The sequence below is a fragment of the Mya arenaria genome, chromosome 8 (genome assembly GCF_026914265.1).
Source record: "Mya arenaria isolate MELC-2E11 chromosome 8, ASM2691426v1".
In the NCBI taxonomy this organism is placed as follows: domain Eukaryota; kingdom Metazoa; phylum Mollusca; class Bivalvia; order Myida; family Myidae; genus Mya; species Mya arenaria.
In genome coordinates this window covers 25,810,253-25,836,659 of record NC_069129.1, presented here as the reverse complement: position 1 = coordinate 25,836,659, position 26,407 = coordinate 25,810,253, and the positions used below count along the sequence as shown (strand labels likewise).

Here is a 26,407-nt window from a genome sequence, read left to right as displayed (position 1 = left end):
AAGTTATGCCTTATTCACACATTAACGTGTTATTTCATGGACATGCCATGCACGTTAGTTTGCGCTCTCTGGATTCAGATTTAACACACACGCACGCACGCACGCACGCACGCACGCACGCACGCACGCACACACACACACACACACACACACACACACGCGCGTATTACCTAGGGTCCGAATTGAGTTAAGAGACTTCACCAGTGCAAAAGTCGTTTGAAGAACCAAAACAAAAAGATGTTTGTAAAATTCATTTTTTTCATTAGTTTTGAGGTTTAATATTTGACAAGTGTCAAACATACATGTATATTCCTTGTAACATGTGTAGCTGTAATTAGGATAAAACATTACATAAAATTTCTAATGAAACTACTAATAATTTCTTCCCAGCCACTTTTGCGCTTTGGAAGGCGCTTAAGTCGACATTACCCGTAATTAAACTAGTGTTTTTCGCTTAATACTTAAAGATGCAGCATGCTTATGTGACAGATTCTCATTCTGTCAGAAGTTTGATAATGATAAACCTAACCCCATCGTTGGTATGTACGAGAATGATGTGAAGACGTACCTTTGGATCACATTTTGGTAGGTGGCCAGTATTAAGGTCAATGTCATTGTTGCTAAAAATAGAAAACAGGAATGAATTTAAGCCAAGAAATTATTAAGCAAGCTCGTGTCTATATATATCCATGAGATGAATTTGTGGCTATAGTTCATAAGGTCAAGGTCGCTATTACTGAAGACATATATGTGAAGGGTTGAATCTTGATATTTCGAATCTTAACTTGGGATTGCATTTTGGTAGAGCAGGTCAAGGTGATTGAGGTTATTGTTTTCGATTAAAATCCAAACTTTATGTTCGATCCATGTGGGTTGGTATGGATACGGAAAAGTTAAATATAATTGCTTGTATTTTATAGACACCCAAACATTTAATTTTCTGCGTTCCAAAATGGACACCGGTTTCGTCACATTGCGGCGTTGATAGTTATTTTCTTGTATGACCTAGTGACCTACATTTAGTCGGAAATGACTCGTAACGGAAACAGACCTACACATGTAGATATCAGAGACACACATTCTGATTGGTGTACTGGACTGGTTCCTAGAAACATACTAAAGGAAAGCATTTACATGCATTGTTTTTAGTTTTATGAATGTATGCACGTCATTAAGTGTATCTAAATGTCTTAAAAGGACTAGACACCAGATGAAACAATTGCAAGAAAAAAGAAAATTGCCAAAACGTGCATAAAATTCACATCGCTGTGTACAACGCAATGAATTTTACTGATGTATCACATTTCTTACGACACATGCATCTTTCGCAATTTTTGCGCATTCTATTTGTCTACCACGTTAATTTTAGTAAGTTTAAAAATTGTGTCGGTATATTTATCTAATAAACAGATATTATTTAAACTGGGAAACCCTTATGCACTATTTTTAGACGGGGAAACTCAGATGAGACAGCAACATGGTTTTTGTCGAATTTTGAACCTTCTCGTGTCTAGTCCCTTTAAGGTACGACATCTTAGCTCTCAGTGAACAGACCTCTTGGTTCTTTAACGTGCTCGGTGTAAAGCACAGATACAAGGGATAAAACCTTTTTGGTTGAACCAGTACGAAGTACTCAAGTCAGAACAAAAGAAGGCAATTATAATGTATTGATTTTACCCTCAAGATTTTGCCACAGTAAAACATTTTCTCTAAGCATACAATTGTAAAATGTATAGAAGTTAAATGTATATAAATCATTTTGTTTGATAGATATTCTTTTTAAGAATCCCGCTATTTTTCTTATCCAAAAACCTTTAATATAATAAGTATATATCTGTGTTTTAATTGAAGCAATTAATACCCTATGTTTAGATGTTAAAAGGAGTCATTCAATAATATAAATAATATAATTTAACTGAATTATGGCTAGTTTCTTTGGGTGGTATTCAAAAAGAATGTTTATAATTTTACCAGCGTCTTTTTATTCAGTAACAATTACGTTTATCTACAAACAACGTTTTACAATATCAAAATTGTGCATAAACAATATTGCATTTTATGACAAAAGCAGAAGCATGTTATGTAAAATGTTTCACTTATGCTTAAAAGCTGCACTCTCACAGATATACCATTTTTACACCTTTTTTGTCATGGAAAGGTGTCTGTTTTCGCTAATTTGGACCCCAAAAGGGTAAATCTGCTTCTGTACGTGGGGTGGCATAATTTATAAGTGCCTTCCCCCCGAGGGTTATATGTTTAAATGGAACAGCCCCGAACTAGAATCATATGTCAATAAATCATTTTTGTCATAAAAATTGACGTTGTCCGAAAATCCCATAATGCAACACATATATCTTAAATAAATGCCATATAAATGCTTCAACAAAAACATGGCTAACTTCACTAAAACTTAATTTAAAACAAACAAGGGCTATCTTACAGACACAACGTCAAGTATGGTACAATAGCATGTTCTCGTTGATGTTTTCAAGTAGTCATAATATCTGATTTAAAACTATGACCCTTCTGGTCAGTATAGGAAATGTTTATTTGATTTTTGCAAGTTCAAGTTATAAACTGATTTGTAACACTTACTATATATTGAACTAAAGTGCTAAGATTAACAACTATTTTGTCAGACATTCATAAAATGACTCCAATTGATTTGTGATACTCACGATGAAGAATAATTTGAAATGCTTGATTTTAGAAAATTGTGTGAATGCTGATTGAAAAAATTACTCCAATTGATTTGTGATACTCACGATAAAATATAAATTGAAATGCTCGACTTTTACGAAATTTTGTGTACGCTCGCTGAAAAATAACTCTAAGTTGAAAACATGACCCAATTATGTGTTTAAGCCTAGATATGCAATAGAAATATATTTTATCAAATGAAGCTCAGTATTGATTTATTAGTAGTTTAATAGTGTAACTAACCAGCAGACTTCTAATGACTAGCATATGATTAATGTCAGCATAGCAAATTATAACATTTTACAAAAAAAAATACAGCAATCTGTAAAAATTAGTGCTCAAGTTAAATAGATCCATCATTTGTGTAATAATTTCGTTCTAAAAAATAAATGCTTATAAAATTATTGATTGGACATTTTTAGGTAATTTCTATATTTAAAGGGCAAAAACTCTTGGGTGCGAGTTATAGAAATCATCCAAGGTATTATACCCATGCACATTCTGACCAAATTTGGTGTTGATTCAACAAAGACTTTATCAGTTAAAGATCGGACAAGACTAATTTTATGTAATTTCTATAATAAAAGGGCGATAACTCTTAATGAATAGGGTGATATGGCTGGTTATCAAACTTGTCCAAGATATTAAACCCATACACATTGTGACCACATTTGGTAATGATTTTACAAAGGCTTCTCAAGTTATTGATTGGTCATGACCAACTTTAGGTAATTTATATTTTTATGGCCATGAATTAAACCCGGGTGCCTTGGTGAGAAAAGCATGCACTAACCAGACAAACTATCATAAAAACTATCATTATAATCCTACCGCTATTTATGACATCATTGGTCTAACACACATCAACATTCTCTCTAGTAACAAAAAGAGGCATAATTAAAAAAGTATTGAAGCAATAAGAGCCACTAACTCTAGCAGCAACAAGTGTACAAAGTTTCATTGGAACCTCTTAAATGATTAAAAAAATTAATTATGAAGAGAGTTTAAGACTGCATTATGTCATATGATGAAGATTAAACAAGAACAGTCACAATGTTTTGATTTTGTTTTTTTAAAAACAAAACTGACAAGCCAAAATATGTAAAATTCTGATATAAAGAAACTGTCATGTTAAAACTTAAAATAATCTTTTTAAAGTTTTGTCATTAATAACTATCAACAACAGATAAAAAATACAACAGTCATTTCATAAAATTCTTAATGTAACATATTGCTTAAGTTCATTTGGAAGTTCCAACTGTTTAACACTATAAAGGATTTTGTTTCCAAGGCAACGGCGAATCCGTATTCTACACATGTCCTTGAGGCTCCTAGAATTGCACTTGAATTCTTTCAGCCAATCAGAAATCTCCTTACATTCAGTGTGGGTATCTCTGGCCAATAGCATTGAAGGTACTGTCTGTATCCCAGAATGCAACAGCAACTTCATGAGATGTACATTGTTCCTGAAGGAAAACAACAACAATAGTAATGTCTCATTTCAATAAAACACAATGATATCAACATCACATGTTACTAAAGGGAAAATAATGATTGATACATGGATTAAAGATGCACTCTTACCAATTGGCTATAAAAATGGTAGGGTTGGCACCTATTTCGTAAGTAGGGTTGGGTTACCCGAACCAAGTGTATTTTTTAAGGCCTTATCAATACAATGTAACCTTTAAAGCATGTGACTTTGGATAACATTTCTAGTGAGATTATAACAATTAAAAAGTCATATAATAGAATGTTATACTATACATTTTTGCATAAACTGATGTATTTTGGCATGCTCTACAGTACTGTAGGTCTTATATCCCGATTCATGAGACATCAATTCATTCAAATTGTGCATATTTCACCGCTGATTTGATACAAATTATAAAATGTTATAAGAAGTCCATGTAAATATTTTTATCAGCCCAAGTATATTTCCTAGCTGTCAGGGCTCAAATGAACCTTAGAGCGAGAAAATATTCTAGGGGGTTTCGGGGGCATGCAGACACATATACATTGACACAGGGTAACAATAATTATGGGTTACCTTACTTTAGGTCAGACACAACTAAACACGAACCAATGTTTTTACAGATGTATTCATAAAACCATAGTATTTATTTCTGTGAATTATGTTTTAATTGAAATGCGTGAGAAATTACATAGTCAGCGCAAGACCGTGATGTCATTGCTAAAAACATGAGACTCACAGCGAGACTTTGACACTTGACAGGTTTGACATTTACTGCCTGAGTGGTGATAGTATGGAACAGAATTCAATGCTATAAAGGTCATGCCTTCTCCAGGGTTATTTTTTTTTTGCAACTCATGATCTGTTTTGTTGAGTAGGCCAATATAGTAATAAACATTTTTTTTAGGATTTTTTAAGATGACCTTGACCTTACCTGAATATCGGAAGAACCCCGACACAGTGAAGTATAGGAAGCCTTGCACAGCCACGAAGTAAGACCTCCAGAGTTGATGTGTGACCATGCTCAAACACTGACACCAAACCAACCAAGCTAAAAATAGAAGATTTCAATAAGTGGTAAAGGGGCTCCCTCATTCAAATGTGGTCTTCAAAGACAAAATGTGATCAAATATCAAATTTGTTGAAGGATTCCAGCTGTCAATATCTAAGTTTTAACACTCCGAATGATTTGCCACAATTTCAAAGGTAATTTTTTTTCTTTCATAAAAAGTGCATTTTTCAAACCATGAGGGAGTCCCTTTAAAAAGACTGACTCACTTAACTTTTTTATGAATTTTGATGAAATAGAGTTATTCTACTTACTCAAATTCATGAACAAACACAAAACAGCAAATGGCATATACTGATTTGAACAAAATTAGTAAACTAATGTCTAAAGTATTGCAATTTTAGTAGCATTACTAGCCCTTTCTTGGCAAAATAGAGTATCTTCTGCCACAATTTATAAAATAATTATTTAAAGCAGATTTTAATTTAAACTTCTGATGGTGTTTTATCATTGTAACAAGCATTTCGATCACATATCACATGAAATTAAAATGATGGCTGACCCAATAAAACATTTTAACATATTACTCAACTCACCCTTGGGGGTCAGCCCAAAGACCTTAAATATAACCCAACTCACCCTTGGGAGTCAGCCCAAAGACCTTAAATATAACCCAACTCACCCTTGGGGGTCAGCCCAAAGACCTTAAATATAACCCAACTCACCCTTGGCTTGGGGGTCAGCCCAAAGACCTTAAATATAACCCAACTCACCCTTGGCTTGGGGGTCAGCCCAAAGACCTTACATGTAACACAACTCACCCTTGAGGGTCAGCCCAAAGACCTTACATATTACTCAACTCACCCTTGGGGGTCAGCCCAAATACCTTACATATTACTCAACTCACCCTGGGGGTTAGCCAAAAGACCTTAAATATTACTCAACTTACCCTTGGGGTCAGCCCAAAGACCTCTCATATTACTCCACTCACCCTTGGGTGTGAGTCCAAAGACCTTACATATTACTCAACTCACCCTTGGGGGTCAGCTCAAATACCTAACATATTATTCAACTCACCCTTGCGGGTCAACCCAAAAGCCCTAACATGTAACTCAACTCACCCTTGGGGGTTAGCCCCTCTTGGTAGTATGTCAAGTCCTTCCTCAAAAAAATACTCAACAATTTCAGACCGTCCCAGTTTCAATGCCAAATCCAAGGCTGCCTCTCGATTGTAGTTGCGAAGACGCCAGTTAGCTCCAGCTGTGGAAATACAAAGAAATTTTACTAAATGTATAAACTTCAGTTTAACTTTAACCTCACATTTTTCTCTCATCTTCATACTAGGCATCCTCAAGTGCAATTTCGATTCAATGTCTTTTTATAACCTATTACCTATGTTTTTCACATTTATTTTTTTCTCAAGATATCATCTGTAACAGAGCAGCCTTAAGATAATTAACCAAAGCTTATTGATGCAAGGAGCAAAAACCAAAAGTGCAACGCTGCTAACATGGCCGCTGCCAGACAAAATTATGTGGCCGCTGCCAGACAAACTTATGTGGCCGCTGCCAGACAAACTTAGGTGGCCGCCGCCAGACAAACTTAAGTGGCCGCTGCCAGACAAACTTAAGTGGCCGCTGCCAGGCAAACTTACGTGGCCGCCGCCAGACAAACTTACGTGGCCGCCGCCAGTCAAACTTGTGGTAGTTTTATTTGTGCAATGTCAATATTTCATAATACAACAGTTCATGTTACAACAAACCAACAAATATCCCAGAATGCAATTGTATGATAATTAGAATCATAATAAATCAAATCACAGAAAGTTTAAATAAATTAAATCAAACTACTAGAATATGAATTACTTCAGATCTTAATAATAAAGGTGTATGATTTAATTAACAAATTCATTACAACAATTTTGATGACATTTGCACAGGATAACCCATTAAGATTTGCACACGTGCAAGAGCTTATTTCCAACAGGGTCCATGTTTATTGTATACAGGTTTATTTTTATTTAGTGTACCAGATTATTCAAAATTTATATCATGTAATAAGATATGTTAAATGATGATATGATATTCTCAAATACATTATTATTTCAGTGAGTACCACAAAATCATAAAACTAACCTTCAACAAGGATCTTTGTGCAAGAGTGATGTCCCTTGATCACGGCAACATGGAGCGGTGACTGGTTGTACATGTCTTGGTCGTTGACAGTGCATCGCTGATCTAACAAGTACCGTAAAACATCCACATGACCACATAAAGCAGCCTCATAAACATGACTGACACCGTACTTGTTCTTTATATGGACGTCACAGCCGGATTCACAAAGCAGCTGAAATAAAAGACAGCGCTTATTTGAATTCCTGAATATTTAATACATCAATTAACTAATATTTCTTTTTGATCTTTGTAAATTCAGGCGAAAAACTGACTTCACTCTGATCTTTGAAAATAACAAAGTCGCAAGGGCAAAGGCAAATAACTAGGCAACTAACATATATGTTGCTTAAGTCACCTGGTTGGATGAGCCATGAATGGGATTTTGTTTGTTCACGAGTCTACAAAGAAGGTTCAGATGAAAACTGCAAAATGTACATTGTATGACTCTTGCAACAAGCAGTTAAAAAATGAACTGTCATCACGCTTATATGATAACTAAATATAAAACCTTTGCAAAACGTATTCTTTGGTTATTGTATAAAACTATCTCAGTGTCTTTTAATACCACAAATAAAAAATAATCCATGAATGGGTTACACATTAACGAATGTACAGTCAGTGTCTTAAGCACAGATATTTATATTACAAGAGAAGTTGTACCAACACAAACTCGCACCACTACAAAGTCGGGCCATATATGGAGAAGGCGCCCCACATATGGATTATATAGTACATGTTATTTCTGTCAAACTTTAAAATGTACATTGCATATCTTTTTTTATTAAAAGTATTTTATTGATTAAGAATTTATGACGGTTGATTAATATAAGGTCTATAGAACTATATGACAAGATATTGTTATGTATCTAAAACACGCAATCAGTGAATGTTGCTCTTTTCGCTCTTGACGATCGGAAATAAATGTACATTGATGAACTGTTTAATATTTTAATAAATATTTGAAAAAAGCTAATTTATTATCCATAAATTATAGAAACAAATCGAACACATTTGCAAAAAAGCAACACTTGTGTAACTGAAAAACCTTGTGTTTCCGCCGATAACCATCTCACACCATACCGCCTATATAATACATATGTAGGGCGACTTCTCCGTATATGGCGTGACTTCTCCTATCACCAATATTTTTACCTCTACTATCTTAAGCTGTCCTGTCCTAGTGGCTAGAAACAACGGCGTATGATCTTGACTTCCAATGTTCACATCACAGTCTGCTTTTATAAGGGCACACACCATCTTCATATTTCTACACCTGATGGCAACATATAAGGGGGACATTCCAACATTATCACAGAGTTGCGTATCCGCTCCATTGTCAAGAAGCAGTTCAACAATGTCATCACATCCTTGCTGTATTGCACAAATTAGTGGACTCTCTTTTGACAATTGTTGGGGTTGATTAACATCTGCCCCAGCTTCGATTAAAGTTTGGCAAATTTTGAGTTTATTTCTATGGCTACCAATGATCGTCAACAATAATGGTGTCAATCCATCTGCATTGTAATGATTTACAACAGACTGCGGTCGTTTTGAATGGCCAGTACTAACATCACTCTCTAAGTAATCATTTAATTCATTGTCAGACCTTGAGGTACATGAATTTTCTTCTTGGTAATGCTCAATGAATGTTTCAACCACCTTGACATTGCCAATGTAGCAGGCAACAGCAAACTCCTTACAGCAGGCTTCACGATCAAGCCCCTCTGTATAGTGTAAAGCTTTGGTTGCCTCTTCACTGGCAAGTCGCATGCCTGTACACATCATCAATGCTGCCTCTTGCTGATTATAGATTTGGTATTCTATTGTGCCATCATAAAGCAAGCTGTCCATCATCCAATTTACTTTTCACCTGAAACGGAGAAACAAATAATTGTGGTTAAGTATATTTCTCCACTACAGTCTCACTGGGAATTTAAGGAATCAACAGCTGTTTTGAGTCCCAATCCCAGCCCACCCACTATCCCAGTCCCTAATGGGCAAAACTTTGACTTATGTAGGTGCTTAATTAACACAAACTCCACTCCTAATGGCAAAGCCCACAAACTGGTAGATCCACTTCATGCAATGAAACTTTTAAGGTACATCCTTTAACTTTAAGGAACTTTCTTGACTTTTTACATGCCTTTAGAACATAATAATGAATAATTAAAATAAAATCCTGGATGTACAACTGTTGCAAATGATTTTTCTATCAATCATTAATCACACATTGGCTCTTTGTCCAGTACCTGATATAAGTTAGTGATAATAACATCATTCATTATTATGTCACAAAGAATGTCCAGTGGCAAATTTCGTCTGCACAGGCAACTAATATAAACTAAAGCTACAGACGGGATTTCCGATTAAGGTTTTGAGAGAGTCTTGGGCAGTGATTTCACCTATGGCAAACAAAGTTTTTAACGTGATTGACAATTTAGTATTTAGTTGTTAAATTTCTATGATATATATAATAATTATATGCATATATATGTCAGAATTTTGTCAAAAGTCCATTTTGAGATGTCCCCCAGTCATTTTGTAAACATCCGGTTCGTCTGACCAAATTTTGGGACGAAATCTGCAAATTTCAGAACGATACTTATGCAAAGCATGTCAACTGCATGATGCGAGTGTGCATTATTAAACAAAAACATTCAGAAATCTTTAAATCAGAGAGTTATTTCTTGATTTTCCTTTCTTTGAACACACCTTCATGATTCATCGGACACGAACGAAATTATATTTTTCGCGCATGCGTGCATCACATTATCCGGGAGCTTTCGATCCAAAATGGCTCCTGTTGGAGAGAAAAATGACAGAATGAACTCAGTAACTGAGGATCCTGACAATGATTCACAAAATCTGTGGTAAATATTTCGGGCAAAATATATTTTATCGATAAAATTTCATTGTGCAGCATGCCATTGTCCTAATTTGATCAGAAAACTGAAAAATCATAAACAAATGTGTAAGAATTTGTTTAACATCCGCTGTATCCGATTAGTCATACAATCTGATGACAGTTGTTATTGTTGCCGACATTGTTGGAAAATATTTGCATCGTGGTAAGGGAACCTATTTAGTTTTTCCACAAAAAAACTATCACTTAGATTTATTGACATGTCATATCACTTTAGTTGATACCCCACCCACTCATTTACAATGGTGTTCATCAAGTATCACAGCCATATCATTAGAATTTCAGCCTGTTGTTTTATTAATTTAACAACCAGTAACTGAAGAGAATTCCATCTCAAGCATGACGTGAGCTTGACAATTTTTTCATTATTATTCAGCATCAATGCATGATACTACTATATAGTCTTTCGCCCGGTGTTAAATGGTCGAGAGTTGTAGCGTTACAGGGATACATAAGAAATTCAAAATTATTAAAAAGCATACCTGATTGCTCATTATTGTAGCTAGTTTCCAGTGTAGCGCTATCAGTCACAAGGAGCTTGCATGGGCATAGCTACTAAGCTAACTGTCTATTCATGTGGATTCATAATTGTAGTCCGGGGCATCAGCCTCCCTACATAGAAATTTCAATGTCTGTACGTCTGTAACAGCATCTTTAGTCAAGTACTAATACTGTGACTTTGGCTGATTTTTTTTTGTCAGAATCATGTGGATTCAGCCACATAATCGCATTTAGGCAGCTACACGCCTGACATGCATCACTGCTGTTATTCGTTTGAATTGCCATCTTTTTTATTTTTTGTTTTATAGCAGGTGTAGGGAAGTTTAACTGCATGTTAGGAGGTACAAAACAAAAAAACATATACTGCCTGGTAAGACAGTGGTATAGTGTCTAGTTTGTCATCATTTGAGATAAAGCGTAATTGGTTCAATTCTCAGCTGTATCATATTGAACATATTTTAAATGAGAACGGTAGTTTCTTTGCATTTTAATTGAGAGAGGATTATACTGGGAAATTTGGAGTAATCAAAACTCTGGTTAAAACTAAGGGAAATTGTCTCCCATATATACACAAACAATAAAACCTTTACAGTGGGCATGTTAAAGTACCAATGGGTTGATTCGAAACAAGCCAGGAGTATTGCACCCAGACAATGTATAATATTCTTGTATCCACTTTGTTTCTTCAACTTGGCTGTACCTTTTAGCTTTAGCAAATGTCTAGGTCCTGTAGGGTGTTGGACCTTAACAGGAGATGGACATATTGTTAACAGGTATATGGGGCTGCCACCCCCATATAGACATTTAAAATTGCTAATGGTAAATTAATAGTGAAATTGTATCATGGATTTACTCAAGAAAAATCATTCAAATTAAACCAGGACTAACTTGGTAGATGATTGTTAGGTAAAAGGTTAAGAGGCTACTGGTGTTGGCACATGGTCAAAGAAGCAAGTTGGCATTTTCATTACTACAAATAAATTAATCACTTGTTGTAAAAGTTTCCTTTTGGCATTTATCAATCTTTAAAAAAAAATATATTCCTTGTAATTTTTATACGCCTATCTTACGATGGCCGTATTATGGGAACACCCATGGCGGGCGGGCGGCTCCACAATGTTGTCCGCTCTCTAACTTGAACATTTCTCATCCAATTTCCACCAAACTTCATGAAAGTGTTTGTTGGTGAAATATCTAGGTCAAGTTTGATAACCAGCCAAATCGCTTTAGGCACTCCAGAGTTATGGCCCCCTGAATTTGTCAAAATTGGCCATTTTAGCTTTGTCCGCTCTCTAACTTGATCATTTCTCATCCAATTTCCACCAAACGTCACGAAAGTGTTTGTTGGTGAAATATCTCGGTCAAGTTCAATAACCAGCCAAATCGCTTTAGGCACTCCAGAGTTATGGCCCCCTGAATTTGTCAAAATTGTCCATTTTAGCTTTGTCCGCTCTCTAACTTGAACATTTCTCATCCAATTTCCACCAAACTTCATGAAAGTGTTTGTTGGTGAAATATCTAGGTCAAGTTCGATAACCAGCCTAATCGCTTTAGGCACTCCAGAGTTATGGCCCCCTGAATTTATCAAAATTGGCCATTTTAGCTTTGTCTACTCTCAAACTTGAACAGTTTTTATCTGAATTTCACCAAACTTGCTACTATAAATGTGTGTTGGTATATATTCTTGGCAAAGTTCTATAACCAGCCAGGCTCTTCAGGATTATGGCCCTTGAATTGGTCAAAATTTGCCATTTTTGCTTTGTCCACTTTCTAATTTGAACAGTTATCATCTGATCTTCACCAAACTTGCTGAAAATATTTGTTGGTAAAATAAATCGGTCAAGTATGATAATCAGCCAAATGCCCCGAAGCACTTCAGGATTACTGCCCTTGCCATTTAAGCTTTGTCTACTCTCTAACTTGAACAATTCTCATCTGACCTTCACCAAACTTGCTGAAAATGTTTGTAGCTATAAAATCTTTACCAAGAATGTTTGCCGGTATAAATGCTTTGCCAAGTACAAACTGATTGTCTCTTGGGTACGATTAAGGATGAATCATCTCTTGGAGACGATTTTTACATGAATGTTGTTTTTCAAATCCCGAACACGTTGATCGTCTTTGGGCATGATTTGGGATTAATCGTCTATATCTATAGACACGATTTTCAGGAGCCTTTTCTGACTTTGACAGATTAAGGTACTGAATTTCGCATCACGGAATTTCGGAATTTGGATACACAGTTTACAAGGGATACTTTTTGCTTCCACCTTATTTAATAATTTTTTTCTACTGTTAATGCCATATTGTGCCAAATCATTTGCTTCTTGAAAAGCTTGCTTCTCAAAGGGCCAATGTGACAGTAAGTTGTCTTAGAATCCAAGAAATTATTGATGGGCGTATTTTGTGAGTGTCACTCTTGTTATACTGTCATTTCTTCCTTGTGGGGTTGTTTGTTAACATTCAGTTTCACTCACGTACTCTGGTTTCTCTTTGTCATTATTGCCTGATGTAAAATCTCTCTAAAACATGTCGCGTGCAAGACTGGTGCCCCTAATTCTAAGGTCAAGGTCACACTTAGTGTTTGTTAACTATAAAAGAAAGCATATAACTTATAAGGACATAGAGAACAGATGGTCGTGTCCCGGCTGTAACTTTCACTTGTATGGACAGATTTTAAAATAACTTGCCACATGGGTTTGACATATCAAGAGGACATGTCACGTGCTTAAATTTCTGGGAGATTTTTATCTCCCGCTTTGAGACTCGGGTATGGATCGAAATTCCGTTTTTTTTTCCTCTGCTGGGGGATATGGCATGTATAAAGGATTAAAGCACAGTGATTTATGAAATAATTATTTCATGAAATAGGTATGAAAATGGCTACTCTTATTACTAAACATTCAGAATATTTTCTTTTTATCCGCAGGAATTCAATTCTGACAGAAGTGCAGTCAAGTTCAGCTTCTAAGTTACCAACTTCAAAGTCTGTAATTGTTTTAGGTAAGTTTTAAATATTTTTCCTATGTGCATAAGTGACTATATATTATTAAAAATACAAAGTGTTTGAAATTATGTTTTGCCTTTGGGTATGTCAGTATCTCTTAAATCGGCCATTTATTTATTTTTGTAAATCAGCCGACATCTGTTAATGATTTTTATGCCCCCTTTTGAAAAAAGTGGGGTATATTGTTTTGCACATGTCGGTCGGTCGGTCGGTCGGTCTGTCTGTCTGTCGGTCGGTCGGAATACCAAATGGTTTCCGATCAATAACTTGAGAACGCTTTGACCGAGGGACCTCATACTTGGTATGTGTATTGGTCATCACCAGCAGATGAACCCTATTGATTTTGAGGTCAGTGGGTCAAAGGTCAAGGTCAGTGTGACCTTTACATGAAAAACGGTTTCCGATCAATAACTTGAGAACGCTTTGACCCAGGAACCTCATACGTGGTAGGTGTATTGGTCATGACCAGCAGATGAACCCTATTGATTTTTAGGTCAGTGGGTCAAAGGTCAAGGTCAGTGTGACCTTAACATGAAAAACGGTTTCCGATCAATAACTTGAGAACGCTTTGACCCAGGGACCTCATACTAGGTAGGCTTATTGGTCATGACCAGCAGATGAACCCTATTGATTTTGAGGTCAGTGGGTCAAAGGTCAAGGTCAGTGTGACTGTAAGCTGAAAAAAGGTTTTCTGATTGTCCATATTTTATTTAAGTGTCCAAATCCTACTAACAATTTGGCTCCCAAGGGGGCATAAATGTTTCACTAACATCTCTTGTTATATTATTAAAGTAATTAAAAGGGGCTGGGTCATTAGACAAAATATAATCTCAAACATTCAAAATAGTAAAAAGATTATTACTCGTATAAATTTACCAAAATAAATACTTAAAGAGACCCAAATCATAAGGAGTGTTCAAACAAAAATCCCAAAAGCTGGAACCCTTCAGCAAATGTTGATATTTGCTCAAATATCGTCTTTGAAGACCACAATTTTGTTTATAGCGCGATTGAAAATTAATTACGGCTGTGTTGTTGCGTGGTTGGTTGATTGACATTATCACATGATGTTATCAATGTATCCTTAAAGGGGCTGTCTCACAGATTGGCACCAAAGAAGTTTTTTTCTGTAAGGAATCTCAGGACAATTATCTAATAGAATGTGTTACGCTTTGATATCATAATTGTAAAAAAAAAGTACCAAAATGTAAAAAAAAATTGTGTCGGTGACTGGGTTCGAACCCGCGTCGCCAAAATTGAAGTCCAGCGTCTTACTCACTGAGCTACATAGGCTTATTCTAATTGGGTGACATAATTAAGCTATACACATACGGTAATATCACATGATAACACCGACGAGCCCATCACGCTTAAGGAATGAATTCTACCTGGTAGACATACCCAGTTATCTTTTTTAATGGAAAAATACGAAATAACTGCTAAACTTAAATAAATTGTAAACTATGTGGTACTTCAGTTAGTATGTTTCAATGCATTGTACACATCAATGCCAAGTTTATGTCAGTTTTCGACAATTTTCTTTTTTGTATGCTATTTTGTCATACGTGAGACAGCCCCTTTAACAGGTCAAGATACTCACCACTTTTGTTAAAGTCCCTTCAACTCATGAAATGTAACTTTTGGTGATCACTCAGTAAAATATATCTTACATTTAAACGAACTATTGTCCTCTATATAACCAATATTTGATATTTTTCAGGTGACAATGAGAGTGGGAAGACTACATTGATCGCGAAGTTACAAGGTGTCGAGGAGCCAAAGAAAGGGATTGGACTCGAGTACTACTATCTGAATGTCAAGGATGAGTATAGAGATGGTGAGTGTAGCCTTTTTTAAATTGCACCATCAGTCCGTCCGTTCATTCATGCTGTCCGGACTGTAACTTTTTTTGTAAAACTTGCCACATGTGTTTGACATACCAAGATAACCAGTGTCCTTTTCACTAGGGTTAAGGTCACACTTAGTGTTTGTTTACTATGGAATGCTGCATATAAGTGCATAGAGTATAGATGGTTGTGTACGTGCTGTAACTTTCTCTTGTTTATACTTATTTTAAAATAACAAGCCACATGTGTTTGACATTCCAAGATGACCTGTCGAGTTCACCACCGTTGTCCCTATCTATAAGGTCAAGGTCACACATAGTGTTTGTTTACATTGTAATTCTGCTTATAAGGACAAGAGTATGGGTGGGCTGTAACTTTCTCTTGTATGGACAGATTTTAAATAACTCACTGCATGTGTTTGACATACCAAGATGACATGTAAGTGTGCACGACCAGTGTCCCTTCCTCTAAGGTCAAGGTCACCATTAGTTTATGGCTTCTGTTAAAGGAAGTTTGGAAGTATATTACTTCCTAGAAATGATTTACAACTTCCAAAATTGATAACTAGGAAGTACAAAAACTTCAATAATTTTAAAGAAAACTTCTGAAGTTGAATGCTTGGAAGTTCAAAGATTCAAAACCTGTAGTCAATATTACTTTTATGGTCTCAATTTCAATCAGTCTTAATGTAAAAGGATCTGTTATAATTATATAAATCTGTGAATTTTGCAGCAAGTTATAGTTGCAAATTATTTTATTTTATTTAACAAACTAATTGAAAAATAGTGGAAAAAGTATTATACATTGTATATTGGACACTTTAACTTCCACATTTCATTGAAAAACTTGAAAACTTGATGGACAGGAAGTTCAGTTTCAAGTTCTTAATGGAAGCCCTGCTTAGTGATTGTTTACTAGGGAATGCTGTTTATAAGGACATAGAGTATAATTATGTGGTTCTGTCCGGGCTGTAACTTTCTCTTGTATGGACAGATTTTAAAATTAATTGCCACATGTGTTTGACATGTCACGTGCAATACCAATGTCACCACATCTAAGTTGCTGTTTGTTCACAATGAATAACTGCATATAATGACATAGAGATTACATATTACAGTGACCATGCATGGGTCTCGTGTTGTGTTTCAAAACCTCAGTCAATGGTAATTAGTGTTTTTAATATATTCCACATTTTCATAAACATTCCTTGCTTTATCCACACATTTCATTGCTATTTTTATCCCGTTTCTAAATGACCTTAGAATCACACTTGAGTACCACTTCGGGGGCATGTGTCACTTACAGTGATAGCTCTGGTTTAAACTCTGATGCAAAAATCAAATTAGAAAAAAGGCAATTTTTCACTGAGTTGAAAATTGTTACTTAGATGCTTATTGAATACAGCCCCTGGTCTAGATGCAGTTTATTAGTAACCGACCCTAGTTGTCAGTGAGAGAAATTAAGCTGGTCCTTAGCTCTTTGAATATTTGATTCTTGGTAATGTAGAAAACCTATACCGGTACCTACCATTTTCTTGCAGATCAAGGCAGACTGGGCATGTGGGCTCTAGATGGCGACACAATGCATACGAGCCTCCTGAAATACGCGTTAACGGAGGAAACGTTTGAGAACACGCTAGTACTACTTGTGGCATCGATGACATCACCTTGGTCCATCCTCGATACTCTAGAAAAATGGGCATCTATTCTACGACACCATATCGATAGGTTACGAATTTCCCCAGAGGATAGGAGAGATTATGACCAGAGTTGTAAGTGGATAAATTAGGAAATTAAATTAATTAATTGAAGGCAAATATCCCTGAGATTAGTTATTCGTCTTTATCTTGTGATTACTGTGTAAACACATAGTAGTATTGTAAGAATTCTGAATTGTTCATACAAGATTCTGACTTTAAAGCTGGACTCTCAAGTATTAACAGTTTTGACAGTTTATTTGTGTGTGTTTTTCTCTGAATCAGCAGATTTTGATATCAATGCTTTAAATTCAGTCATTTAAGATAATTCACCATTGAACATATCTTAATTGTTTTGAAAACTGCTGTTAAATTCATTATTGTGTTAGTAACACTTTAAGCCAAATAACATCCAGTTTTCCACAGTAAATAAAAAAATTATGAAAAAATGTGATCTGATCTTTTGTAAGCAGTCTTATCTCTGGTTTCCAGACATATGCACAACAATTGGCTAATTCCTAGACAAAAATAAATAAATTGCCACAACGGTCAATTTGTGAGTGTGCAGCTTAAATATAACTGTTTGATATTCAGTCCTCTAAATAAGACTTCTGAATAAACAAATACAAATGCATACACTAGGCCATGGCATCAAACAAAATCAACAAACTTAATGAAACCCATTCAAAGTTTGAGCAAGCCGTGAAAGCATTTTGCCAGTGCAGTGCTTTCAGACTTGTGCTAATTTTGACCAATGAAACTTCTGAGCGACACATTTTCAGGAACAAAAAGAAATTCCAGTATGTAATTGTCTGCTTAAGCATAAATCAAAATTAAGGGGAAACGTTTGTCTGCTGAGAACCTCTATATAGCAAGAATTGGCTGCTCAGACACAGGAAAGTGCAAAGTAAAAATGTGTATTGATTAAACCAATCCTCTGTGCGGTTGACAAGCGCTTCATGGGGAAAGGACGGCACTTGAGCTTACTATAATTCTTATATCCCATTGGAAATTCTTTCTTCGTGATTTAATGGGCTGATTGTGTATTGAAAATATGTGGTGTGAAATTATCTATTTGCTATTTGACATACTTTTTTTCTTGATTGTTTTTTTTTATTACTCAGTTTTATTTATTTTAACAAGTTTCAATATGTCTGTATTTAATTTTTCCAATTGATTAGATATAAAAAATATGTCAAGCATGGAAATAACCAGCTGTAGTTGAATTAAATTCAATTATTATTGGAAAATAATTTCTCTCATTCAATATTCATATGAGTTCATCTTATGCTGTAAACCGAAAAAAACAAACCTATTTTATTACGTTTAATTACAAATTTAGTCATGTATAATAAAGATGTTTAGATACAAGAAGTTTAACAAAGTTCAGTGATTTATTTTGATAAATGCTGGTGACAGAAAATCTTTAGATGACTCATGCATTTTAGATAACAAATGTTACATTGATTAAGTGCATTTATAACATTTGATGTTTGTTTTGGATGATAAATGCATGTTAGTTATCTTGTTTCAAGTGCAGCTGTTTTGCTAGCAATTTATAGTATTGTTCTATTTTTACAGTAGATTTTCATAAGCTCAAAAGGGGTATAATATTCTATAGTATTTAATCATTATATTGCATTTTTTGAGTTATATGCAAAAAAAGTACTATACATTTTGATTGAAGTATTATTCATCATAGATTATATAGTTTTAGTTCAATTGATATCATGTTTCTTTGTGCCGGAGGGAAGCAAACATGTGATTTCAATAACTTAAGTTATCATTGATTGACAGTGATTTAACTTTGTTGGTAGCTTATATGTCAATGACTATCTAAGGATTGCTTTTGGGGGTTGTGGGGTCAAGGTCAAGGTCTCTATTACTAAAAATAGAAATATGGTTTCTGCTCACATTGATGGAAAGTGATGAAACTTGGTAGCTTATATGACTATCAAGCTATGGTTTGCTTTTGGGGTTTGTGAGGTCAAGGTCGCTGTTACTGAAAATAGAACTATGGTTCCTGCTCACATCGATTGATAGCGATGAAACTTAGTGTGTTGTTAACTTATGTAAAGACCTAGCTTGGGATTGCTTTTGGAGTTTCTGGGGTTAAGGTCACTGTTACTTAAAGTAGAAAAATGGTTTCTGTTCAGCATTGATGGATAGTGATGAAACTTAGTGTGTTGGTAACTTATGTAAAGACCTAGCTTGGGATTGCTTTGGAGTTTCTGGGGTTAAGGTCTCTGTTACAGTAATACTTGAAATATAAATGGTTTCTGCTCAATCACTTAAGTCAGCTTTAGGGGATAGTGATGCAGGTGTGTAGCTTAAATGAAGACATAACTTGGCATTCAAAAATGGTTTCTGCTTACTAGTAATAATTTGAGTTAGAAATAAGTAATATTAATGAAACTTGTTGTTTAGGGAACTTATTTGGAGACATACATTACCCTAGGATTGCTTTTTGAGTCAGAAGTGTCATGGTCAAGGTTACAATTACGAATAATAGAAAATAATTTCTACTTGGTAACTTAAGTTAGCGTCAATGGATAGTGTTGACACTTGGTGTATAGCAAGCTAATGTAAAGATGTATGATGTGATTGCATTTGGTGTCAGTGGGGCCACAGACCCTCCACAAATAAAATAGAAAAACATGTTTTTGTCACAAAGCGTTGTTACTTGCTTCTACAATGTTAATATGCTATTTGTGCAATACAAATTTTACCCTTCTTACAGTGGTCCGATTTTACCAAGAGTATGTAGAACCAGATGAAAGCACCTCCGTGACTCAGACTTCCATGAGGCGAGATGTGAACCCACTTCATCCAGCGGCACCCGCCGTAGCAGAGGAGGACAAAGTGTTACTTCCCCTAGGGGAAAACATACTGGCACAAAACCTGGGAATACCCATCATAGTTGTACTCACAAAGGTAGGGATTGTCTCAAACTTCTTAAAGTCAAAGTTTAATTTTCTACAAACATAACATTGATCAACAATTGATTAAACCAACAGAAATGCTATGAAAATAAGTTTGTAATGCAGAAGTTTCACTTTTCCAAAAATCTCCATATTGTAGGGTACTGGTAGCAGCCCCTTGATATCTTTTTGCTACTGACAATTAATTTACTGATAAGCCATTCACTGGCAGGCCTATTATGGCTTTGTTTGACATGGGTTTAAAAAAAAATGCTTTTGGGTGTGGACTGCAGTAACATTAAAATAGATATGTTCTTTATACCAGGCTTAATCTTGTACTAATCAATTCAGACTCATTCTCTAATAAAATACAGCAATTTAAAATATTTAACGTGTGTTGCTTAAATTGTATTTATGTTCAGAAAAATGTATGAAAGAGAAACTTGTATTATGCCAGTGAATATATATGCTGTAATCTTCAATTTCAGGCGGATGCCATCTCCACCTTAGAAAAAGAAAATGATTACAAAGAAGAACACTTTGACTTTATTCAAATGCATATTAGGAACTTTTGTCTACATTGTATCCTTATGGAATAGTTTTAGATTTATGTACAGTAATACAACATAATATTGATGAGGGCTATTCCATTTATACATACAACAAACCTCAGAAAGGCATGATAAAGAAATTCTCAAGGGGGAGTATTCCTGTTTGTTTTTGCTACATGTAAAAAAACTTTAATGGAGAATTATATAGTCATATTCATAGATTTCTAAATTCTTATATAAGTTTTTGTGTCACCTGCAAAGCATGATCATTTGATGCACATTTTAATTTCCGATCGATAACTTTTGAAAGACTTTGTAAAGGGTCTTTAAACTTAGTCTTAATTTTGGGGTCAATAGGTGAAAGGTCAAGGTCATCATGACCTTTACTGGAAGGCATTGTTGGAGCTTTCATTGACTTTTTAATGACTTGTTGCAGGGTCTTTAAACTTGGTATTGATTTTTTTGTGTTAATTGGTCAAAGATCAAGGTCATCGTGACTTTTAATGGAAACATTATTGGCACTAAACATGAATTTTTGAACAGTTTGATGTTGAGTCCTTAATCTTTGTATGCACATTGGCCATTATCAATGGCTAACCCATATTGGTTCTGTGGTGGAAAGTCATGGTGACCTTGTTTGGTTTTGGGGGTTGTGGGTGTAGAAAAAGTTAACGAATTAGTCCATCTTGTACATGTATGTCCTTGACCAGCCTGACAGATGGTGCTTCGTTGTTCTACACTTCGGTAAAGGAGGAGAAGAACTGTGACCTACTCCACCAATACTTGTTACATCGGATATACGGCTTCCCGTTCAATATGCCGGCCTTTGTTGTGGAGAAAGATAGTGTGTTCATGTAAGTATATTATGCCATCTAAAGAGAGGTTTGTAAGTAGTGGCCAGGCATTTTAAGCAAGCCTGTTTTCGAAGAAAAAATGATGAGGTATTGTCGTTTTGCAAAGCTTTGACCTTGGCTATAACTCAAGACCCCGTCATAATATTCAAATGAAATTTGGTACACATGCAGTTAATTTGCACATTTTATCCAGGCCCATAACTCTGACATGAATATTTGTTACATTATGTAACTTGTCGAGTGTTGGCGTTTTCCCAGCGGCTCTCTTGCTGAGGTATTCACTATTGTATGTTGTAATGTCTTTACCATTGTCAGCTTTGCCATTAAGCCCTTTGAGTGGCAATGGCTCTGAAAATGTTCATGATATTTTAATGCAACTTGGTAACAATATAAATGTATGGGGCAAGTTCCATGAACCTGACTAAATTAATTGCTGAGTCATTGTCATTATTTCCTCTAATCACCTGTGGAAAACATACAAAGGTTGATAAAGCTTAGTGGCTCTCATACATGTAGGTTCTACAAATTTACTGTTTTAGAATATATTAGGAAACACTATCTTATTGACAAACAGCAACAAATTGGACAAGAATTGGACAGGAATGTTGTGTTATACAGGGTTGCTTAACAAATCATTCATATGTTTGGTTTGACAAAGTTAAGACCGTTTCATATTAATTATTTTTATTTTGTGTCTATTTCAGCCCTGCAGGTTGGGACAATGATAAAAAGATAGCCATTTTACACGAAAACCTACAGAATATAAAACCAACTGATGCATATGAAGATGTTATAGCTAAACCTATAGTTAGAAAGGTAAGATTATAAGGCCTTAAAAAAACAAAAAGTTTGTCTCGGGTCTCCTGACGGACACTGGATTAATTTTTTTTTGAACGCTGACTGATTTTTGAAATTCATAAATTTTGTGATCCAATAGGTTCCAAAGGGATTCGCACTCTTTAAACCGGGTATGAATTTTAATATGACTTGAAAAGAAAATTAGAATAGTTTGAAGGCACTGTTTTTCATGCAACATTAATGACCCTACCGACCCATAGGTTTTTAGGCGTAAGAAAACTAAGTTTTATTTTGAGATGGCATGACATTCACTTTATATAAATGGAAAGATATTCATGTTTCTGAATAAGGCCTTAAAGATTTACTTGATAATGCTGAAAATGTCACTTCTGATTACGAGGGACCTTTTAATAACAGGGCATTTTCTACAAGAAACTTAGAAGCAGCTTTGTACGTAGGAAGGATGTTTTTTACAGAACTGCACTGTTCATAATCCTTCCTAGGTCCAACTTTGTTCATAGGATTCCTGAAAAAACAGTCCGAGGTTTTTCAGTGCTCCAGCCAGGATTTGAAAAGGGCAGGGTGGAGTTTTGAAAAGGGCAAGCTACATGAGTCGTGAAGGGGCGATTGGGGGTGGTTGTGGGAGGGGTCCACCCCTGTCACAAGTGTTTTTTTTCTGGGGGGGGGAGGTCTCACCCTAGAATTTGGTTTGTTTTCATACTCATTTTAAATCATTTTCCATGATTTTCAGACTTGAACAAAATGGGGCTTTTTCTCAAAATTTAGGAGGGCGTGTTTTGATATCAAAATTAAAATTTGTCTTATTGTCTGTGGTATAGTGTGATTGTACTTGACTGGAGTCTTCTTTAGTGCAATGTCACATATTTCTCCTAAAAATCATGTAAAATGAAGAAAAAAACCAAGACAGTTAAACATTTGAAGCAATCAAATAAATAAATACACAAAAAACAAATATGTAAGGGACGAATCTTAATTTGGTACGTTCAGGACTGGGTACGAATGTTACATTCAGCCTGGCTGTTATTTAATTGTCTTTGGTAAAATAATGTTGAATATGCTCATGTTTTAGAATAAAATGACAATAAAAATCACTGCCCTTTCTTAAAAAGTCACTTATAAAACATAAAACATTGATAAAATAACTCCTAAATTCGGTCTGACAAAATGGCGGTTTCGGCGAATTTTGACAACATCGTGGACATGATAGGTAAACACTAGATAAAGCATCAACATATTTTTGTGGGTTACAAAGAAATTTTCATCATCAATATTTTACAAATAAACTTTCAAAACATTTACTGAATAAGTGATGTATTTGATTGTGTTAGCGCCACTTTTCCTCTGTTTATAAATCGGCAGTGACCGTCTGCTTCAAATCAACACTGTTTAAAATGGCGAGTCACGTCTGTACAATACAATAAACAATTATTTAAAAATATTTAATTGTGCTTGACAACATTTTTCACCATCCCCTCACATTTTCTATCGCATTTTACGAACTTTCATCATTGAATAAACGAGTTCTCAATGTATATTCTGATTGGCTGGTATTCAATAGCTCCGCCTCCTGCCGATGTTCCCTATTTGGCTTTTCCTAATTATCGGATTAAAAGATGACGGGTTATGAAAACACATGTCGTCTGCTCACTACACAAATACACAATTAGCTGTCATATGACTTGGACAAGGCACATGGGAAGATGAAAGGGCAGTACGGCATATTTTAAGCAGTCGGCAATGGGGCAGCATGGTGACACCTAGCGGGAACACTATTATCATAAATATTACGTAATTTGTCTCAATTATGACAGCGGCTGCCGATCTTTAATAATGATTTCAATAGTAAAAAGGGCACTAACGGGATAATTAGCGCTAATAGAGCATTTGTGAAAAGGGCACTACTCAAAAAAGGGGCAGGGCGGCAAAAAAAGGGGCACGGGCGCTGCGCCATTGAAAAACGGGCTACCTGGAGCACTGTTTTTGGTATGTTAAATTGAATGTGAACTACCTGCAGACAGAGTTTGTATTATGTTCTTGTTTTCTGCTAGGATATAACGTACAAACATACAAGCTCTGTGGAGCTCTAGACCTCCACTGGACTGTATTCATGCGTGTACTATTTATAGAATATAGAAAAATGAAAATAAAGTTACGGTACATATACAGTCGAAACTCGCTATGTCGAACTCTGTTATCGCGATGTTATGGTCAAGTTTAACTTTTTCGAAGGTATTGGGTTTAGTTCAACATGTTTTTGTATTTCGGTTATATCAAATGTTCGTTATTTCGAATTATTTCCCGAGATCCCAACAACTTTAACATAGCGAGTTTTCACTGAAGTATGATCATTTATCGAAATAAGTATAGACATTATACATGTACATATTGAAAATTTGTAGGAAACTAATGTTACCTCTAATATTGGTCTTTCATCTTGCTTTGTTTTAATTCCTATGACTATTTAGTTATGATTATTTTCATGATATTATAAAAATTTATGTTGTTAGGCAAGAATATTTATTCGTAAAGTAAGTGATTTAGTGATTTTGTAGGTGTTCTTGTGTGAAATGTTCTTCATTAGTAGAGATTTGTTGACTTAAATGTTTCTTTGTGTTGGTAATTAATATATTAACACTTAAACTATTTTTTGCCCTAACATTTTATTGTATGGTTTCTGATGGTTTATAGAGATTTATCAGTGAAATAGAAAAAATTATGATATGTTACCTGTTTCAAATTGTTAAAATATCAAATTGATATTTTTTCACTCTTTTTTTTTAAGTTTTAGTCCTCTCTAACATCCAAATAAAAAAGACAGCGTGTACAGGTCTGCGACATTTTCTATGACATTGTTTCCCATGACATAATATTTGCGTACAATTTGGCATGCTTTTATAAAAAAAATACAATTGAATTTAAATGTCTTTTTATAGCCTTTTTGGCATATAATAAAGATAAGAATTGTTTGTTTCAGTATAAGATTGAAATAACATCAAACCACATTAACACCAAAAGTAAATATTTCACTCATGAGATATAGCTTTTGGTGCTCCCTTTGTAATAAACACTGCAAAGTTGCACTGAAACAAATTAAGACAATAATGGAGTGAAATATCAATAAAGCAGTAAATATATCACTCAGATAGATCATTTAATGGATCGTGAGATTCTTATTTTTTTTTAAATGGGTAATTTCAGAGGTCATTTAGGGAGAAACAGGGTCTGGCCCTAGGTTTCCTTGAATTAGTTTGGTGTTGGCTACTCCAATAAGGACCAAAAATGCCCTGACAATGCAAAGTAGAGCAAATATAACATGCTGAAGCCATAACAGTCCATTTGCTTTATATGTTTAACACTTGTGGTTGAAATGACATTTTCTTGGTGATCCGAGAATTTTTTATATTTTTTTTCTTATATTTCTAAACCTAGTCTAAAAATTTATTGAGCCTTTTAAAGACCAATATACATGTATATATATATATTTGATTGCGAACTTTATTTTTCCTACAAAAGGAATATTTCTTATATGCATTGATTTATTTTGTAAAAATGAAAAAGTAACTTGAGTGGCTTTTGCAGTCAAATTATAGGTGTCCATCTCCCACCTAAGATTTCAAGGGCTCGAAGTTTCTCATAATGATGGTAATCTTTTAAAATGATAGGTGCTTGTTTCTTCCCTACCGGTAGGGGAGGGGAGAGTGGGTGGGGATCTGATGTGATTGATAGTGGCTATGGCTAAGAGATGTTTTCACTATAAAACATATATTTATATATATATATAAAAAAGATATTTCCTGTAAACTATAAAATAATTTGTACTAATATCAAGGTATTTTAATGATAACCTCCTTCATCCAGTGTGAATCGATTTTATACAGAAACTTAAACACTAGCAAAGGACAAAAAGTAAGGAAATACTACTTGGCCATTT

The 26,407-nt window shown here is 34.9% G+C and overlaps 2 protein-coding genes across 3 annotated transcripts in view; one reads left to right on the top strand and one right to left on the bottom strand.

The window, feature by feature from the left end:
• Positions 1-1,976: 1,976 nt before the first annotated feature.
• On the bottom strand, positions 1,977-10,097 carry LOC128245110 (ankyrin-1-like). 2 transcript variants are annotated; one of them, XM_052963347.1, is made up of 6 exons: positions 10,070-10,097; positions 8,510-9,227; positions 7,319-7,529; positions 6,305-6,443; positions 5,109-5,225; positions 1,977-4,166 (listed from the first exon to the last, which is right to left on the bottom strand). In XM_052963347.1, the coding sequence occupies exons 2-6, from the start codon at positions 9,209-9,211 to the stop codon at positions 3,908-3,910; spliced, it is 1,428 nt and encodes a 475-aa protein (XP_052819307.1). In that variant the 5' UTR covers positions 9,212-9,227; positions 10,070-10,097; the 3' UTR covers positions 1,977-3,907. The 2 variants fall into 2 exon arrangements, with proteins under 2 accessions (XP_052819307.1, XP_052819308.1); XM_052963348.1 differs by lacking the exon at positions 10,070-10,097 and adding an exon at positions 9,607-9,885.
• Positions 10,098-10,129: 32 nt separating this feature from the next.
• LOC128245109 (cytoplasmic dynein 1 light intermediate chain 2-like) overlaps positions 10,130-26,407 on the top strand; it is a 32,185-nt gene continuing 15,907 nt past the window's right edge. Inside the window, exons 1-8 of the mRNA XM_052963346.1 lie at positions 10,130-10,227; positions 13,711-13,784; positions 15,509-15,625; positions 17,176-17,406; positions 20,072-20,265; positions 20,741-20,834; positions 21,522-21,657; positions 22,362-22,473. Of these exons, the coding sequence (XP_052819306.1) occupies positions 10,151-10,227; positions 13,711-13,784; positions 15,509-15,625; positions 17,176-17,406; positions 20,072-20,265; positions 20,741-20,834; positions 21,522-21,657; positions 22,362-22,473 (1,035 nt within the window). The 5' untranslated portion in view covers positions 10,130-10,150. The remainder of the gene's footprint in view (positions 10,228-13,710; positions 13,785-15,508; positions 15,626-17,175; positions 17,407-20,071; positions 20,266-20,740; positions 20,835-21,521; positions 21,658-22,361; positions 22,474-26,407) is intronic.

Bases quoted from the DNA above. Each gene is read 5' to 3' on its own strand.
- LOC128245110 (XM_052963347.1), bottom strand. From the start codon at position 9,211: ATGATGGACAGCTTGCTTTATGATGGCACAATAGAATACCAAATCTAT. The intron at 5,226-6,304 runs GTGAGTTGAGTT...TTCTATTTTTAG, and splicing joins AGAGGGGCTAACCCCCAAGG to CTTGGTTGGTTTGGTGTCAG. The intron at 4,167-5,108 runs GTAAGGTCAAGG...GTTTTCCTTCAG, and splicing joins GGGGTTCTTCCGATATTCAG to GAACAATGTACATCTCATGA.